Source organism: Perna viridis, chromosome 2, assembly GCF_037379345.1.
Source record: "Perna viridis isolate PV_CMFRI_1.1 ecotype Kerala chromosome 2, ASM3737934v1, whole genome shotgun sequence".
Taxonomy (NCBI): Eukaryota; Metazoa; Mollusca; class Bivalvia; order Mytilida; family Mytilidae; genus Perna; species Perna viridis.
The window spans coordinates 30,614,561-30,635,900 of record NC_142446.1 but is presented as its reverse complement, the minus strand read 5'-3'; the positions used below and the strand labels follow the sequence as shown (position 1 = coordinate 30,635,900).

Sequence of the window (21,340 nt, the reverse complement as noted above, 5' to 3'; positions counted from 1 at the left end):
TGTACATGATTCCAGAAATCTGTAACACATTTTACACTTTGTAATTCGTCTTTACTTAAAAATTATTATTGAAGGAGTAATCAAGGGAACCAAGGTTATGACGGTAATCAAAAGAATGTAATCCAGGGACAAAGACCAGACATGGAAAACAGACATACACAATAAAGAGCATAAAGTAACTAAAATCATACATACAAAGTAATAAAAGTAAATGAGTAACTCGGACTCCACTAAAAACTGGGAGCATGGACCAGGTGCACCGGTAGGGTAAGCGTCCTCTGCTTTTCTAGAAACACCCGCCGAGTTGCTCATAAAAAGTCGTCCGGGGTAGACAAACGAGAAAAGGAAAACTTTGACCCGTTGAATAAATCAGTTTTCATGGTACAGATGGATACATCATAACGATCCACGAGTTCATGATTACGACCATAAAACTTCTGTAGTGATGACTTCAATCTTGCAGCAACATAACCCTCTTCCAGAAGCCTATTTGTTAGAGTTCTAGCGCGATACACAAAGACTGCGTAGTTTCGGCAAGCTCTGGCATAAAGTATGAGTTGTGATATGAAAACTCCATATGCAGGAGCCGAATGGACATTTCCACAGATGAAAGGAAAGTTGACAACCCTGAATGAAAAGTCATCAAGTTTGTCGTTAAGTTTGGTCAACAGTTTTCCTCTACCATCGATCTTTTGGGTAGATGCGATGTATCAAATCCCCGAAATTAGGATTGTTTAAAGATAATACGTCATCTATATAGCGGAAACTGAGATTGAAGGATCTAGCCAAACGATATTCTTTCTTTCTGATCAGATCAGCGATAAAGTCAGCCTCATACCGAACTTGATTTAGAGATAATTGAGCTTCAATAAAGGCATTTTAAAAAGTTTATATGGATTATGTAGTGTATTTCAACTTTTTCGCAAACTGTTAAAAATTCTTATAAATTGATATAAAGAACTGGCATTCTTTTTGTATTCTAATAATTAAATTGGGGGTCACTAAACTTTTTACTTGTTATATTAAAAGAAAAGAAATCATAAGATTTCTATAGAACATTTCCTACCAATAATCTCCCCTTTGAAAAACTATCCCAGCAATATATCCCCTTGAAGTAGGCTTTGTTTTAAAATAATTTTTGTAAAGTCATTGGTATCAAGGTATTGAAATAAGACCAGGCACAACAGTCCTAGCTATTTCAGCGCATTTTAAAACCTTTTGGAATTTAGTCACAAAATATTCTGCTCCTGATAATATAAACACACTGATAGCTATGGCAAGCCAAAGTGGACAAAAATCAATATTTTGTAATATTAGAAAATAATTTTTTAATATTTCAAAATCTTTCTTTAATATTAGAAATTCATTTTGTAATATCAAAAATTCATTTTCTAATATTACAAATTCCTGATTTAGTAATATTACAAAATATCACACATTAAGTAGTATTACAAAAATGATTTAGTATTACAAAAATGATTTTGTAATATAAGAAACTGAATTTGTAATATTAGAAAATGAATTTTTAATATTACAAAATGAATTTCTAATATTAAAAAATCAGTCACATTTTCCAATATTTTAAAATGATTTTCTAATATTGAAAAATAGGTTGTTAATATTAGAAATTTATTTTCAAATATCAAAACATAGATTTGTTACGCTTTTCTAATATTACAAAATAAAGCTATTTCTTAATATTGGAAAATGAATTTCTTATATTAGAAAATGCATTTCTAATATTATAAAATGATTTTCTTATGTAAAAAAGCATTTTCTAATATTAAAAAAGATTTTTTAATATTACAAATTTTTCTCTATGTGGAAGAAAAACTCTCTTTTTAAGGAGGATAACTTTGAATAGTGAAATAGATATCGTTGAATCTAGATTTAAATGCAGGTGCCAAAATTGCTTTGCGTGTAACATTTAGACATTAGAAAATATCAAGCACACTCAGCCAAACGTGAACTGGAAGTGAATATCGTGCCGAGCTTTCATGTCCGTTTTGAGGTCGAAGGACTTACGAATGTGCCATTTTATCCAAAATATATATTTGTTTACAATACCCTTCAGAGATGGCTACTGAATTAGACAGATGACAAAGTATAAATTAATAAACAGGCACCTTTTATGAGAATTCCTTGGCGTGTTAAAAATTTGATAGCCCTTATAAGAAGAGCTTTTAAAATGTTATAATGTATCCTGGAGTTGTAGTTAACTTTCCAAAAGCGCGAACCTCGATGAAAGCACCCTCTGAACTTAGGGTCATTGTCTTCTCAACTGTTTTACTTTTTTACGACTTGATGATTGCCTTGTTAAAAGGCCTACTGGGAGAATTTACATATTACAGGTAGTTTATGTAGTAAGTTCGAAACACTTTTGTGCATCTTAAATTTTGTAGATGTTTGATGAATTCAAGATATATTCTCTAGAAATAAACTGACCCATGCAATTTAAAAAACTAATAGAGGATATTTATATGTCATATTGGAAAACCTTGTTATTTGATGATGGACATATATCCTCTAGGTAGAACCAATTGAGAGCATAACGAACATTTTAAAAATGCTACGAGATTGAAAAATTCTTTTAACCAACCTCAACAGAAACGAAGTGTCTGCATTTATTCAAGTAAGGATATCTAATATTCATCTTAATATTGAAAGAGGATGATACACACCTTTACCCCTGATCAAAAGATTTGTTCATTATGTAATGTTGAAGTTGATAAACGAATTTCATTTTATTATCAATCGAAACCTTAAACTGCCGATAGAAATTACTTTTTAGTAGAGTAACTACAGTTGTTCGTTCCTTCCTTTTCGGATATGATAAAGAAATATTTTACTTCATTTTTGTCCGCAAACGATTATGCTTTTTGTTGCGTTTGTTGCATACGTATAGCAGGTGTTTATGAAATGTATTAATTTTATTTGGAACTTAAAGGTATTCGATATAGTCCATGGACTTGGAGGGTCCAACGTGCACCCCACCAATCATCAACCAAAATATGATTTTTAGCTTTATACCTCCCATTCACAAATCTATTTGTCGCCAAAAAATAATCTGAAGTATTTTTGTATTTTTTTTTGCTTTGCTACTTTTTATACCTCGCTTGTTCAAAATTTGATTTTTAACGTTTTTTTCTATTCTTCAAACTTCTACTTTCTACAAAACGAAGTAAATTTACATATATAGTTATCACATGTAGCCCTTCTCAGCTTTACACTGTTATCAAGAAAGTTGCGATAACACTCAGGATTATAGAGTAAAATGAAAAAAAATGTACCTACCAAAAAATTACTTAAATAGGCATATTTTTCGATAAGAATTTATCCCCCAAAAATTGCAATATATTGATTTTCGATTTTCCCGTAAAAAGTCGTATAATTTAGATTCTACAAGTTATTGCTCAACAAAAACGTCTCAAATTTGATATCATTCGGTACATAATTTAATTTTCTACATGAATAAAACACGAAAAACTAATTTTCAAGAAAGAATTTTCAAAAAATGTTAAAAATATTACCCCTACTCCTTAAAAAACTGGTCACAGTATCAAACAGAATTCACATTCAAAGCGTACTGACATTGTAAAACTCATATTTTGGGCATTCATAGTTATTGTAATAATGTACCCAACATATCTGGTCTATTTAGACGCTGAGATTTTCTTTTTGGGATTATAATTACTACACATTGTAAGAAAGGGAATTTTCAGAATTTCTAAATTTCTTCTATATTCGTATTTGTCACTTTGTTCGAAATGTTGTAGTGACGACAAGCATTCGTGTGATACAGTATATAGCTTTCAAATGTGCTAAGTAATAAATACTTGAACTTTTTTTCAAGTCAAGTTAGGTAGCATTCGAATTGAACTATGATATATCTTTTGCTTATTGTTAACTTTCTCATTTAAATTCGCGTGCTATAAAATGAAGTAGAACCGACAAGAAACACGACTGCAACTTAAAAATCAAGGGAATGGTATGTGAAAAATAAATCAAAAGTAAAAACATGGAGTACTAATAAAAGATACGAATGACAATAACTAAATTGGAAAGGAGGACGGAAATAGCACACAGATAGAGTAAACGGCTTCTGCTTTTCTAGAAACACCCTTTAGAAGAATACGACAAAAACAGACTTGTTCCTTATTAAGATGAAAGCAACAGTCGACATGTTTATCTTGTAGTCTATTCATGGCCTAAAAGTGATATACAACCGTCCCTTGCATTCTTTCAATTGAAAACCTTAATAATCCTATGGTGAACAATATATTCTTTTTGCTATGGAAATAAGTATTTTAATATATATTTTAACTGGACATGCCCATGATTATAAATATAAATATTATAAATATTCCGAAACCTTTATTATAATCATACAAAGAACTTAATTTCTGTTTTTTTTTCCTTTAAAAAGAGTAATCAAGGGGACAAAGATTCGAGTAGAAACTAAAAGTAACCAAAGGATAAAGGCTAGACAGGGAAAATAGACACCCACTGTAAACAACAAGTACATAACCAAAGGATAAAGACTAGACATAGATAATAGACACCCACTTTAAACAAGAAATAACCAAAATAATACGTACAAAGAAACAAAAGTAAATGTAGCTATTAGGACTCCACTAAAAACTTGGAGCATGGGCCAGGTGCCCCGGTAGAGTAAGCATCCTCTGCTTTTCATGAAACAAACGCCGCGTATCTGGTCAAGAACTTATCAAATTCAAAGTTACTTTGATCTTGATATTAGAAACTTACTGAAAAGAACAACAAATAAAACGATATTTTTTTCAAAGTTAAGTATATTTTTATTAGGTTTTAACCCTATCTCAAACTACCGAATTTTCAAGATGAAATACCCTGTTCTTTGAGTATAGAATGTATATATATATATCTACTACAAACTGAGATGGTATGTATAAGTGTGTGTGTGTGTGTGTGTGTGTGTGTGTGTGTGTGTGTGATTCACAATAATTCGTCCCATTGTTGATTGAGGTAGTATTGAGACAAAATTCATTGGACAGACATACACAAGTAAGCACATGCGTTAAACAAAATTTATCCGGGCATAAAAATATTTTGAAAGATTCTAACATTTATTTTAAAAAGATTGAGAAAAGATTGAGCTGAACTTGTACAGTGATCTGTATTTAGTTTGTAAGGATCAACGCATATATGGGTAGTACCGTGATTTTTTACTTTTACCTTTACCTTTTAGTCAATTTGAGCAATTTAAAATCTCAGGTCAGTCTGAATCAACATGTATTAATTGTGTGTTAAAGTGGCGAAACATTGCTTAACTACATCAACTATCTAATTAAGAAGAGCTTTTTGTAAGCCCCAAAATAATATTCTTCGGATGCATGGAATGAAAAATTTCATTGCTTAATGAGACCTTTAGTCCTTCCATAACAGGGCATCATCAATTTACAATTCATTTAACGTGGATCCGGTAAGAAAATCAAAAAGTAAGTAAAATAATTTAATTCGAAGTTTGGTAGAATATGTAAAATAGCTGTATTTGTTATGAATTTTCATGTCAAACAATAAACAATCCATTCGACGTTTCAACTTTAAAATAAGACAAAAAGAAAATATTCCTCTGTTTTAATCCAAATATTCATTTTTTTGATTTATCAATACATCGTGCAAAGAAAACGTCCTTGTCATGTTTAGCAGAGCGCTTAGATGCGTAAGGTCCGAGGCTCAAAACTTCTACTTCATACTTAAATCTATATCAATTACCAAAAAAACAATGAATCATTAAATGGAAGAAAAAAATGATGTTCCGTTTTTTAGTTTAAAATGTTCTTTCACATGCTAGTGTGTCTGTCAAGTATTGTCCTTTAAAGTTAATCACAAAATAAAAAAAATCAAATGTTTTCATAATACATGTGATTTGGCCTTCAATTTACAAAAATGAAATCAGGCAATAATAATTTTGTTATGATTTCTGTAATAAGCAAAAACACGAACGAACAATAAATCAGACGAGATAGTTTTGTATTCCTAACTCTAGGAATATTGTTCTATGTAAGTAGCCTATTCATTTCGTGTACTTGACGAGAGTCATTTAAACTTTCATGTATTGAAAAATCGATTGACAAAACATATGATGGAATTGAGACTACGGCTAAAGTTCAACCAAGTGTAAATACATCTGACCATTACATTCCATGTTAATATGTTTCAGATATTTTACATGGGCATAATATTATTCGGACCAGGAATTGCTCTGGAAGCAGGTATATGCATCTAATATTTACTGTAATGATACTGATATTTATATAAAAAAAAGCGGCATCAGAGTTTACCCAGATGTGAACTAAGAAAAAACATACACGTTTACTGGCTTACCAGAGATATGCGTAATAAAGTCATTATATACATAAAAAGAGTATGATTAGTGGTACTTGATATAAATATTTTAGATAAGTATCTACTGCAGAACAAACACGACAGCAGATATTATGCATTAGTCCAGGTAGGAAATGGTCTTAAAACTATATTAATTCATTGAAGTAAAATATAAACTATCCTCCCAGTAAGAGTATTGCAGTACCACGTACAAGAAAAAGATATTATTAAAAGAACTTAGTAATCTTCAGTGAACAAATATTGTAGCTCCTCTATATTTTCTTGTTATCAACCAAATTTACCGATATGCCATTTTAGGCGTCAGTAATCATCGTTGCTGTTGCATCAAAAATCTATACGTCCATTGTAAGTATTTCAAAGCAGTTATAAATATATTTTGGTGGTACATTTAGTCATATAAATATTTACTAACTGCAAAATGAAAAGCCACATTTTATTCTATTTTTTAAAGATTTTTTTCGTAATTTCATAGCAGTTCTTTTGTCATGAATACTTTTGTTGGCACTCATAAACTTGTACTTTGATTAGTATTTCGAATAGTTTTTCACAAAACAGAAGAACTTCATTTTAAACGATGAATATTTAGTATCTTTTTTTTTATTACTAAGAATTTATCTAATGCATGAATCAGAATAGTTAGTCATGCAATTGATGAACTCTTCAAACCCTAACAAGTCCTGTTTCTCGTTATATTGACACAGCCCAGTTTAAATATAATATTCTTTGTAACTTCGGATTACTTGAGCGATCATTACAAAAAGTAAGAAGTATATGTTTGTAATTTTAATGGAGGAATAAAGCAGTGATATGGACTGACGTTTTCCATAACTTAATCATGTTAACTGGCATATTGGCTATTCTTATCAAGGTATTTTACAATGTTTCTCCCGTTTGGCAGTTATATCATACAAGAGTTACACAAAGTCTGACATAAATACATGCCACACAGAAATTCATTATGGAAGATGTACCTTAATCGATTACAAAAATTAAATTCGCCAACTGTTTAAAAAATCAACTAATTCTTAACCTAAAACTATTTATACAGAAATTGGAAAATATGTTTATTATGACACACTTAAAGTTTTTTTAATATGATATATAAATTAAAGAACAATATGTCTCATTCAAATACAAAATTAGCTTAAACATTGAAATAAGCAACACTTACCACTGTTAATCTATATGTGAATAGCATATATATATATAGTTAGCATTATACTAGTAGCACTCTCTATGTAGAAGTAATCGTAATATTGCGAAATTCTTAGTCATTGATAATAATAGATTTAATTTGTTTGAGTAAGTATGATATTCGTCTTCTATCGAAGGCAATATGGTAAGAAAAAAACTCAATTCTCATAAGTCGAGGGTCAACGCAGAGACATAATATGTAGTAGAAATATCGAAGGGGCAAAGAAATCTGTACACAACGCTAGGAACAACAAAGCGCCAATCAATTCTGCGAAAACCACTGGAAACACCAAAGGGACAACAATTCCGTGGACAATGCTGGGAACAAATAAGAAACAAACAATTCCGCGGACAACACCGGGAGCACAAAAAGGACATAAAAATCCGTGGACGGAGCTGGAAACACCAAAGGGAGAAACAAAACAGCCGACGATGCTGAGAAGAGAAAAAAATGGGATTAAAAATCTGCGACGTTGCTTAGAACACCAAAGCCAATATTTAAATTTAAACTGCGGACAATTCTGGGATCCCCAAAGGGGCAAACAATTTCGCTAACAACGCTGGATACATCAAAGCGTCAATCAAACTTTGCGGACAATGGTGGGAACAACAAAGGGACAAACAATTCCCCACAAGACGCTGGGATTACTAAAGAATAAAACAAATCATATTCAACGCTGGGAACACCAAATGACAAAACAAATCATATTCAACGCTGGGAACACCAAAGGACAAAACAAACCATATATAACGCTGGGAACACCAAAGGAAAAAAACAAATCATATATAGCGCTGGGAACACTTAAGGACATAACAAATCATATATAACGCTGGGAACACCAAAGGACAAAACAAATCATATAAAATGCGGGGAACACCAAAGAGATATACAAATCCAAGTTCAACATTTACTGGGAATACCAAAAAGACAGAATCATTAGACATAATACCAAAACAAATTGTAGTATATAAAAGAACAAAAAAAATAGCACAAAAAAAAAGAACAGCATAAATCTCAATAAAGATAGGGATGAGTTCTGGTGCTCCGTATGAATGATCTGTTGCTGATTTTTTCAAGACATTCTGTGTGCTGCTTCTTAAATGTACAATCTTGTGAGAAAGGAGTTTAAGGCTGTTGGTCATTTTAAAAACAAAACTCTTTATCAGTCAATGACTTCATGTTGTCGACAGTAGGGCTTTTGAATTGAGCTGCTTGAAAGAGGAACACAAGTAAAGTGTTTCTTTTTCTATTTTCTACAAATGATCAGCAAGTTTGTCAATTTATATCTTTGTAAATATATCAATCAATCAAGATACATACATGTTTACTGCCTGTGTTAAATGTAACTATTTTGACAATGTAAAACATTGATTTATAGAGCAGATATTATGTTTGAGAACTATTTACCTATCATAAATTATAACTAGAATCATATTTCTATAAGTTTATGAAAGTATGAGTATTTAACCAAAAAAAATCTAGTGGGTAAGTACGACAGTCTTAGATATATAAATATAAAGGATAATAACAAAATTACTGACTAATGTGCCAAAGGTAGGCTATAATGAAAAGGAGTAAACAGTACAGAGAATCAGTTTTATGAGTACCAAAAAAGAAGCAAACAAGTAAACAAGGGAATGTTTATTTAAAGAGGTAGACCTAGGGAAGGGCATACCTCTTTAAATCAGTGATATGTTTGTATCATATTCAATTTCACCAAGGACTTTCAGCTTTCCTTTGAAACATGATGAAATCAGTCCAGGTTACTTTGATGCTTACATGAGATTGATGTAATATAGTAAAACAGAGTTGTGTCCCTTACCCTCGGTCTACCTCCTTAAGTTCTTTCCAAGTCAAGATCAAAGACGCACATGTGTACACATACAAATGTTAATATGTTTGTTATTTAGCTATTTTATCAACTGAAAGGTTCTGTGAAGTTTTCATGCTTTCCATACTACATAATGCATTTCTTAATTTTCTATCAAAAATGTATGAAAATGCCTTTTTAATGCACAATGCACAAACATTTATTCAGTAATTTTATGATAAATAAAAACAATCATTGGCAAGGGAAATATGTATTTCATTCCAAAATATTTTTAATGTTTCTTTGACAACTTGCAGATGTCCTCCAAATTTTTATGCAGAATTACATTTAAAGTAAAAAAAAATGGGTTTTTGTACAGGCAGTGCATACCCTCGATCAAAAATAAAAAAAAATAGATGTGATTAATACTTCATAAGTAAAGCAAATAGCAAATTAATACATAAAATTGATTACAGTTAATTTGAAAATGATAAAGTTTAATATATGTACGAAATTAAACGAAGAAAACATACACGTTGAAACAGATTTTTCAGCAAATGATGGATGTCATAGCTCTAAAAATAAATGTTCCGTACTTATTTCTAGTATATCATTATTTCATCTTGAACGTGACATTTCTTTCCCACAAAGTTGAAGACTTATTTTGAAGCTCGTGTCTCAGATTAATTTTTTTTTTTTTTATTATATTGAGTTCTTTTTTATTATCACTTATCTATTGTACACATCTTCTGTACTATTGTTACTACTGACTTGAATGAATTATAATGGAAACGGGACGTTTAAGTAAGTTTTAAAGTGAAGTTTAGGTTTCACTCAATAGATAGGTTACTTCAGATAATTTCATGAGAATTTGTAGAAATTAAGCTATATCAATAAGACACTCAAAAAAGCTAATCCTAATATTCTTCACTGTTTATAGTATATTTGTTCAAATCCTTACAGTAAAGAGATCCAAGAAAAAAGGATAGATATTCTTTCATACTTTGTCATAGAAATATGTACCTATGGTGAGGTAGCATCCTTATGAAAGAAAAAGAATCAGTTTTCATAACAAATTCTTAGTGCCTTCCTACAATTAACTGTAAAAAAAGACATGTTTTTTTTCAAATTTCTCAAAATTTTGAAAAGTTGAAAAAACAGTCAGCTAGTGCAGATGAGGAACCCAATCCGAGAGTGAATTTGTATACGAAACAATGCACCTTAATCGCACCTGTTAAATGCAACCTAACCCACCTTTTATTTTGTAAATGCCAGTACCATTGCAATGGGTTCCAACTTTCCGGTTTTTATCCTCATATTGCCATTGCGGTGGTTTCCAACTTTCCGGTGTTACCATTTGTTATACGGACCTTGTTTTGACTATTCTTTTTGAATATTGCATGGATTTTATCAGTTTGTTTGTTTTTTTTTTTTTTTTTTGGTTATTACCCTCCATCTATACCTAATACAATTTCGTTGAAGGGTAATGTTATTAAGTGGACCAGGATTCTTTATTACACTATCATTGGCAGCCATGGAAGGTGTGGTAGCACATGCCTACTACATCACAAAAAAGGTGCGATCCTTTGACGTCTGGGAAAATAAAAAATGCAAACCAAGTACGTAACAGTCTGTATTATATTCTGCTTTGTAATTTCGTTTTACTACTAGCGAAAAATCCACCAAACTTCGTCGAACTTATCATAGGAAAATTAAAATTGTAATAGACATAATACTCAATCAAACACACAAAAGAAAAATATCTTGTTACTTTAAAACTAAAAGCTGGTAAATTCTTTCATTTTCAGATAATACAATATATGGTACGGTACTAGATATTTTCAACAAGCTACACGGTATGCCTGGTCTTTTTGTGGCTTCCTTATTTAGTGCATCTTTAAGATAATTTAAATCCAAATAAAAAAAACGTATGTCTCCGAAATCTTACGGTGAAAGATTGAAACAAAAATAAAAATATAACAGTCTACTTTTTTAAATATTTTTCCGCTCAAAGAACAAATGGGGATATGACATAAGTTTTTCCAACTTACGTGGTCAATACAATTTGTCACAACAATTTCAATATAAACACAGAAGGATGAAACAATAGAATAATAATTTCTAATGGACATTTACATACAAAGAACAACAATAATAATAGTAGAAAAATTCGGACTCGACAACAGTAGACACCCTTTTTACAAATGACGTATTTACTTACGAGGAAGCGTTTCGACTTGTTTAAGTATCTTAATACCTCATCAAAGATAGTTGTATTTGTTTCACTTGATAGACTCGTCACCGATAGTGAGTAAATGAACATTAATTTCCATCGGCAGATTTAATCCGGCTAAATTTTGTAAAGGAGTTTCTCGGATCTCGGACATTTCATGAAAAAGTGGTAAACATCTTCACTCAGTGCCCCGCATCTGCACTGTGGACTTGATATAATATTTGCTTTGAAGAGGTCCGCAGTTAGGACTGAAGATGAACATCGAAGTTCAGTTAAGATATTAAGCTTACAAGGACCAAGTGAGTAGTATGAAGGCTTTTATCTGTATAATCTAGGTACATGACGAAACAATTGTTTTTTTAAGGATTGTAGTTCGCGAGTAGATCTATCAAGTTTATTCCATTCTTGAACGTTTGACGGGACGAATGGATCCGCGGTCAGTGACAGGCGACAAAACGGTACATAATAAAGTAGTAATTAATTTTGGAGATAATATGGGGCATTTCCGCTTTGAATATTATTTAAAAAAATGTAATTTTCTTCGATTTGTTAATGGTTCTAAGCCAGCTGCACGAAAAAAGATGATCACTAAATCCTGGATGATTCTTGCGGCTTCAAGTTGTAACTTCTCAAGACGTGTTGAGTTAATTACTCCGCATTAATTCTAGACTTCACAACTGTATTCGAATAATGGCCGAATATATATAGTATGGGGCTTAAAAATATTATGACCACTTAATCTATATTTTAATTTTCGTAACATATTTAAATGTTTTGTAATATTTTTATCATGTCATTTATATGGGACGTCCACTTTGCATCTTGTGATAAAGTTATTCCAAGGAGTTTATGATTTTGTTTAATAGGTATACTTCTGTCGTTGAGGGAGAATGATAGTTCATCTTCTTTCTCTTTGTTAGTAAAGACCATTATTTCTGGGTTTTTTTCTGGATTAATTTCCGTAAGCTACTGTTGTGACCATTGATTTAGGCCTTCTAGTAATTACATTCTGTATTTCACTAGATTATCACTAGAATAGTTTAAGGAAGTGTCATCTGCAAACAACTGAGTTAATGACCCTAGATTTTCTCCAATATCGTTTATGTAGATTAGAAATAAAAGGGACCCCAATACTGAACCTTGGGGTACACCTGCACTTATATTCAATAATGATGATGAAGAAGATTTGCATATTACTTTTTGTTTCCTGTTACTCACACAATCTTTGAACCATTTGTGAAGATGGCCACAATTCCGTATGCGTTTAGTTTGTGCAGCAGACCTTTATGCCAAACTCGGTCAAAAGCTTTAGTTAGAAAAATCACAGAATACAATACAGCAGGTTTCTATCTTTTCTAACGATTTTAAAACAGTGTTATAGATTTCGATTAGTTGATGTACGGTTGATCGTTTTGACAAAAACCTTGATTGGTGTTCATACAGAAAATCGTTATTCATCAAATGGTTATCTATATATATACATATCTATATATTACTCGCTCCATTATTCACCCTCTGCAACTTAACAGCGATATGGATGGGTAATTTGAAGGGAGGGATTTGTCACTTTTTTTAAATATAGGAATGATGTCACTGTATTTCTACGCCGAGGGAAATTTCCCTTGTCGTAGGGATAAGTTAAATATAATGCCAAGTGTCTTTTTTACATATTGTAAAGTTGTTTTAAGCAAACGATGACTAATTTTGTCTGCACCAGTAGCTTTGTTAGGGTCAAAAATCTGAATAACGTCTTCAAATTCATTCTCCGTAATTTGTATATTATTAAGGTGGTTCGTGGTTTTGGAACCTAATTCTGGTGTCACTATATCGTCGTCATTAATTGATGAAATTGAACTGATATATTTTTAAATATCTCACACTCTTGATAGTAACGATGTAAATATCGTGCACGTATAACAAAATTCAAGGATAAAATTAAAAACAAGTAATGATTTCAACATCACATTAAAAAAAAGCTATTAATTAACTTTATATATGTTAGGAGAAGGGAAACCACTGTATTAGTTATGTAACAAAACATAAAAAAAAATCGAGTGCGCATCAATTGTGTTAATATATTTCTTACTGTTCATGTAAACAATTATTTATCAACATCATATAAAACCAAAACACTTCGCTTCCGAAGAGACACTGTTATTTGCAAAAATCACAACTATACTGGAAATGCATTAATTAGCAACTTAACCACTGTAATTGAGCGAGACCAATAACTCAAATACTGCTTGACTAATTGGATCCAAATTTGGTATGAATGTTCCCTGGGGTACCCTGCATAGACCTGATGTGGAAATTTATGATCTGTCAAAAAACTTGACCCCTGTTACTAAAAATAGATCTTAGGGGTCCGTCAGTAATTCTTGGCATATATCTCCATAACCGCTATGATAAGCTAAATTCTGACAGGGTAAAATTGTTCAGTATGATGAGAAGTATATCAGGATAAATTTTCGTATTAATCTGTTAAGCAATATTTGAGTTATTGGTCTATTCAAAGTTTTCTTTTGGTATTTTAATGTTAATTCTTTCAAAAATCTTCTCCTCTGACACTACTAGACCAATAAAAATCAAACTTGCTGTGAATTTTTCTCAGGGTTTCCTGCATAAAACTGATTTTGGGATATTTGATCCATCGAAAATATGGCTGTCGAAGTAAAAATAAAACATGAGTGTCAGACAGATTTTTTTGCATGTATCTTCAAAAAAGTTAGGTTTAACCAAATTCTGACATGGGGTAAAAATCTGTAAGGCCACTTTGAAGTTATTGCTCTTTTCCACGTTTTTCGCTACTGGACAGAATTTAATATAATATAAATGATATGGTTGTTCCTCATGTATTTTATCAAAGAAAAACATTGCTGCTTTTACAAAAATAGAATGTTGCTAATGGAGCCAGATGAGCGTATCAGGCTCCTTAGATGTCAGATGGGTAATTACATTGTATCCAAATTTCCTAATAAACTACTGAATGATTCAGGAAATGATTTCCAGGTAATGTCATCTCGTATCTACATTTTAGAATTTGATATTAGTCTTACTGGGACTGCTTTTAATTTCAATGAGAAATCATTTATTGTTTTAGGCGATTAGAAATCGGACTGATCCGCGATGAGTAGTGTAATCTATTTTTTTTATATCAGCGAATGGATTTTCTGATTTTACAAAGTTTTGTTATCATGATTTTTTTTTCTTCAGTCAGAGTAATCATGGAAACCAAGGTTATAGCGGTAATCAAAAGAATGCAATCCAGGGACAAATACCAGACATGGAAAACAGACATACACAATAAAGAACATAAAGTAACTAAAATCATACATACAAAGTAAAAAAACTCGGACTCAACTAAAAACTGAGAGCATGGACCAGGTGCGCCGGTAGGGTAAGCGTCCTCTGCTTTTCTAGAAACACCCACCGAGTTGCTCATAAAAAGTCAAGTCCTGGGTAGACAAACGAGGAAAGGAAAACAATGAACCGTTGAATATATCATGGTGCAGATGGATACACCATAACGATCCACGAGTTCATGATGACGACCATAAAACTTCTGTAGTGATGACTTCAATCTAGTAGCAACATAACCCTGTTCCAGAAAGTTCCAGTAAGAGATATAAAAAAATATACTTTGTCAAGAAAACGAAGGAATAAATAGAAAGACGCACCCTTTAAAATAGAACATATTTCGACCATGTATAACCTTACCTCTTGCACCAATAAGATTATACCGATAGAAAGATCAAATTAAAAGTCGAACTAAAAACGGCTTAAACAAAGTCAAGAAGTTGCAGTCGAAAAGAAAATTACCCAAAACGCCAAATATACTTTGACAATTAAAGTCCAGCTGTAGATTTTGTCAGTTACAGATCGGTCGATATCGATTAATAAGAGTATAAAGTGTCTCTATATACCTATGACATTTGTGCATTTCAGTAAGTCTATATTTGTTTTATTCAGTCGGCCTTAGTTTCCAAATTATTTGTTCTCCGATTTTCCACATTTGAAATTTAAGATCAGTTCTATAAATAGAATATTTACCCAGCGATATTGTCACGCTATGGGTATACACAAATTAGGCTAAAAACTAGAAGTTCTACTTAAGCTTTAACAGATAAGCTTGCTGGATATCTAGCCAGCACTGAAAAAGAACGGTAGGACATTTTCTGTGCCCGAATTTTTACATGAAAACTTGAAAACATACGAAAATCAAAATGTTGATCTTTTATATAAACCGTTACATTAATACACTAATGATATACATTAAGATAAAGATTTAATTATTACAACCCTATAACGAGTAATTGTTTGAGCGAAACACTAAAATTATGAGATTAATGCTAATGAAATGGGAGTTGAATCATATAATTTTCTTCCATTAAATTAAATTCGCTCAATAAAAATATGTTACAGTAAAAACAAAAAGGTTGATTTATAACCTAAGTCAATGACATTCTATACGAATGACCCAGATTAAGACCTTCCGCCACAGTCTCTACCCAATCCCCTTTATATATAATGGATTGAAATACTGAAAGCTTAATGATATGAGATCATTTATAAATCATAATCAAATCAAACCTGAAAGAATGTATGGGTAAGAGTGGGAGCCAAAATTGGAATTGAATGATAACTCTTGACATTTTTTTCATATTACGTGTGCGAGGCTATTGATAACAGCAATTCGCACAATAACATATGATTTCAGTGGCATCACATGTTAATACAGCTAACTCTCGTAAAACCAGGAAGAAGCTTATGCATATTAGCGATGATAAATGATCATGCATTTCTTACTCCCAATCTTTGTTTGAAGATCATAGAAACTTTATTAGATAAAAATGAACACAGAAATATTTATTTTTAGGACGTTACAAATGTATTTGAACAGTTTCTTCAATTATCTTGAGACATGACGAATCACCCCTGCCTGGTTTTTTTAGAAGCATTCAGATGTACCCTTTCCGTTTTTATAACACATTTTTAACATAACCATTTCTTTTAGAAATGATGTCTACACAGGAGCCAGTTGTAGAGTACACCCACGTGGGAAAATCAGGTCTAAAGGTGTCCAACATATGCTTAGGAGCGATGACATTCGGGAAAATGGAAGAAAGTCCATTGGCGGTGAGTTTGAACTGGTGAAAATAAATGACTTTGATATATACTATGATTGTGACCAATAGAATTTGCCAAATAAAGTTCGAAATTATTTTTCTCGATTCTCAGTACTACCATTGGGAGATACTGAAAGCAAGCTAAATAATTATGATGATATTGGTATTTTTTTTGCTACAAAACGGGGTTATTTATTCGAATCATAAGATGATATATAAGTGTAAGGATCTATTTTGGAATGTTGTACGGAAACTTCACGGAAAGAAAAGGTGAATACATCAAAGAAATATTCAAACTGATAATAGTACGTATATATCGGTGAATTCGTATGTGCAGGAAAAAAGACCCTTCATTTTTTGTTATCCTCATTTATGTTAGAGTGATCATCAAATGCCAGTTAGTTGTCTCTATATAGGCACTTTAGTCTCGGATAGTGGAATCCAGCGGTCTCTAACAGAGAGAAAACACAAAAGGTGTATCACGGCTCAAATTAACGACTCTTTGATCATGTTAATCATATAAAATGCATATGTTTATTCAGATTGACATTAACTTATTCCAATTAGATAATCTACAATATACATGTACCTTTAGTTGTTTATACCATACACCGTGTACTAAGTTAGAGCCCTAGATTAATCCTACGGGGAGGAAAGACCCGGACAACGAAAGCTATATTTTTCTATAGCCTAGCTGGCCGAGTGGTATAGGGCGCTGGACTTTGTGCAGGCGTGTCGCCATAGATGTCACAGCGGTACGAGTTCTAATCCCGCGGAGCTAAATGACCAAAAAATTTGCTTCGCAAAAACAGTTCTTACATCGTGGGGAATTAGACCTTTATATATATATGAAATATATTTATTTCAGATCTTTACAAGCCCAACACAAGCAGACGAAGAAAAATCACATGGTATCATGGATAGATTTGTACAACTTGGTGGGAACTTTATCGATACAGCTAACATTTACTGCTTTGGACAGTCCGAACAAATTATTGGAACATGGTTAAAAAAGTAAGCTACCACATGCGTGTCCATTCTACATGAAAACAATTTGGCAAGATAAGTTACCATATGTGTTTACAGACTAGACGAAGAGGTAAAAGACACAAAGTTACATGCGAAAAAAAATAACATACTTCGAGAGAATATATATATAGATGAAATGAACGAATGAAAAAAAAATGTATTTTTGTAGGAAGAAAAGAGATGACATTGTACTGGCTACTAAAGTTCGTTTTCCGATGGGACAAGAGCCGAACAGTCAAGGGTTAAGCAGACGACATATTATCAAGAGTTTTAATGACAGCCTGGAACGTTTACAGACTGACTATATTGATCTTTATCAGGTAGATAATATTTGTAATTGTTGATCTGAATACGACGTCTCATTTTCATCTGACAAGAAAAGTGTTTTTTTAACAGAAACTTGTAGGAAAAAGGCACCGATCAATGTTTAAGTCAAGTGACATCTAGATGGATTAAAAAGGCGAAATGCATGTCTTTTTTACTCTTTTACCGTGTGGTTTAAGAAATTTTTTATCAACAACATATTTTCCCAGTGTGGTGGACGCGTTTTTCAACAAACGGTCGCGATTCCATTTGGAACAAATTGTGCTACTCATATTACTGGCCATCGTTAAGCAAGATCTTTTGATCTCAGTTTCTGCTATAAAGATGACATATTATCGTTATACAATCCTAGTTTCGGGAATTTTATAAATCGCATCTACCCAAAATAACCTGAGACAAAGGATAATACAGACACTTTGAAGTTGACCTAATATCTTTACCTACACTTAGGCATCGATAGTAAAGGAAAACTAATGACCAAACTTTACGACAATCGCGATTAATTTTCATTCCGTATTGTCAACTTTCCTTTCATCGTTGGCAACACCCCATCAGCACATGCGTTTGGAGTCTTCATATCACAACTCATACGCTATGCCAGAGCATATCGTAACTACGCAGACTTTTTGTACCGCGCTATACTTCAAACAATTAGGCTACTGGAACAGGGTAATGTTACTACATGATTGAAGTATTCACTACAAAAATGTTTCATGGTTGTCGTCATAAAGTGCACCATGAGAACCGATTTGTTCAACGTGTCATAGTTTTCCTTCCGTTTACCCTGGACTAGACTTTTTATGAGCAACTCAGCGGGTGCTTCTAGAAAAGCAGAAGACACTTACCCTACCGGTGCATCTGGTCCATGCTCCCAGTTTATAGTGGAATCCGGGTTGTCCATTTACTTTTGTTGCTTTGTACGTATTATATTGGTTGTTTTATGTTCTTTGTTGTTTGTCTGTTTTCCATGTCTGGTCTTTGTCCCTGGATTACATTCTTTTGATTTCTACTAGAATCTTAATTCTCTTGATTGGATCCGTTTAGTTTTGCGTACAAGAAATGTTGATAGACAGTGAACTGATATAGGGGATTCCTACCCCTCAAGTCCCCCAAACTTGTTTGCAGGGAGTTTAATGATGTATATGAATGGTCACATCTATGCGTTTGTTTTTGTAACTCGATTTATCGTAGACTTATGTAAACTGTTCGTTACAGATATTATTACCGTAATAGTTTTATAATTATTTTGTTTTGTTCAGACACATTGCTGGGATTATGCTACACCACTGGATGAGACACTTCGAACTCTGGATGACCTTGTTAGATGTGGCAAAGTTCGGTATATAGGAGGATCTAACGTCTCTGGCTGGCAAGCACAGAAAGTAACTGACTATACAAAATTCATGGGTCTGACAAACTACATTAGCTTGCAGGTAGTTTCAATTTAAAATATTTTTTGTTATGACGTCTTCGTTCTAAAAAAACTACGGAATTAAACTTTGTTTCCATCATTCGCTTGTTTTTCCCTGTTTTTGTATTATATATATTTTATATCGAATGTTGTATGTCTATCAATTTCGATAATTCACATTGTGAAATAAATTGGGTAATCTTAGTCTCTGACTCCACCAAAATATCATAACAAGATTGTTAATTCATCGATCAATTAATTCAAGATAGCAATAAGTTGGAGAAAATTTGTTTAATAGTCTAAGAACAATCAATTGGTAATCGTGAATAACTTAAATATAATATATCGTGCCAAGAATGCTGGAAGATTTCACATGTTAAACACACAAACAACGTTTCATAGCTGGATCTGCAAAATGTACCATCAAACCTCTTTCAAAACTTTTAACTTCTATACTCACAACTGTCAAAGAGGGTCTACAGTCCTACCACAACACTTGTTACTCCCGTAGTGGTATCAATTCAATGTGGATCCTGAAAAATTCGAAAGATGTTTTGGAAACAATCAGTTCAAGATTATTATCTGGATATAATAGCATTAACACCTATGATTTTTCAACAATGTATACTTCTGTTCGCCATACTCAGTTAAAACCCCGACTTAAAAACATTATACATCGTTGTTTTTCCAAAAACGATGGTAAACCTACATACAAATATATAGTTCTTGGTAGAGATTCCTCATACTCTGTAAGAAATAATTCCCAATCATCTTTCAAATATACAGAAAAAGATGTTTAGAAAATGTTTGAATTTTTAATCGACAACATATTTGTCCAGTGTGGTGGACGTGTTTTTCAACAAACGGTCGGCATTCCATTGGGAACAAATTGTTACTTGCTGACCTATTCCTTCACTCTTATGAGGCTGACTTTATAGCTAATCTGATCAGAAAGAAAGAATATCGTTTGGTTAGATCCTTCAATCTCAGTTTCCACTATGTAGATGACGTATTATCTTTGAACAATCCTAATTTCGTGGATTTGATACATCGCATCTACCCAAAAGAACTTGAGATAAAGGATACTACAGACGCTGTGAAGTCAGCCTCAGGAAAACTATTTACCAAACTTTACGACAAACGTTATGACTTTTCATTCAGAATTGTCAACATTCCTTTCATCTGTGGCAACATCCCTTCGGCACCTGCGTATGAAGTGTTCATATCACAACTCATACGTTATGCCAGAGCTTGCCGAAACTACGCAGACGTTTTGTATTGCGCTAGAAGTCTAACAAATAGGCTTCTGGAACAGGGTTATGTTGCTACAAGATTGAAGTCATCAGTACAGAAGTTTGATGGTCGTCATCATGAACTCGTGGATCGTTATGGTGTATTCATCAGCAATATGAAAACTGATTTATTGAACGGGTCATAGTTTTTCCTTTCATCGTTTATCTACCCCGGACTTGACTTTATGAGCAAATTGGCGGGTGTTTCTAGAAAAGCAGAGGACGCTTACCCTACCGGTGCACCTGGTCCATACTCCCAGTTTTTAGTGCGAGTTGCTCATTTGCTTTTTTTACTTTATATGTATGATTTTAGTTACTTTATGTTCTTTGTTGTGTATGTCTGTTTTCCATGTCTGGTCTTTGTCCCTGGATTACATTCTTTTTATTACCACTATAATCTTGGTTCCCTTGATTAGTCTTAAATATAGGCGTATTTCTGCACTCGTGATCATTATTTTGCATATTCACTCTTTAGAATTAATTTTAGAAATAAATCGCAGAAACACTATCTCATCATCGTTTTACTAGGATTT

The 21,340-nt window shown here is 32.5% G+C and overlaps 1 protein-coding gene across 1 annotated transcript in view; it reads left to right on the top strand.

Annotated features, from left to right (window-relative positions):
• The first annotated feature begins 15,680 nt into the window (after positions 1 to 15,680).
• LOC148624602 (uncharacterized) overlaps positions 15,681 to 21,340 on the top strand; it is a 9,265-nt gene continuing 3,605 nt past the window's right edge. Inside the window, exons 1-5 of the mRNA XM_088567330.1 lie at positions 15,681 to 15,788; positions 16,640 to 16,761; positions 17,620 to 17,765; positions 17,950 to 18,100; positions 19,364 to 19,537. Coding sequence (XP_088423456.1) covers positions 16,642 to 16,761; positions 17,620 to 17,765; positions 17,950 to 18,100; positions 19,364 to 19,537 — 591 coding nt within the window. The 5' untranslated portion in view covers positions 15,681 to 15,788; positions 16,640 to 16,641. The remainder of the gene's footprint in view (positions 15,789 to 16,639; positions 16,762 to 17,619; positions 17,766 to 17,949; positions 18,101 to 19,363; positions 19,538 to 21,340) is intronic.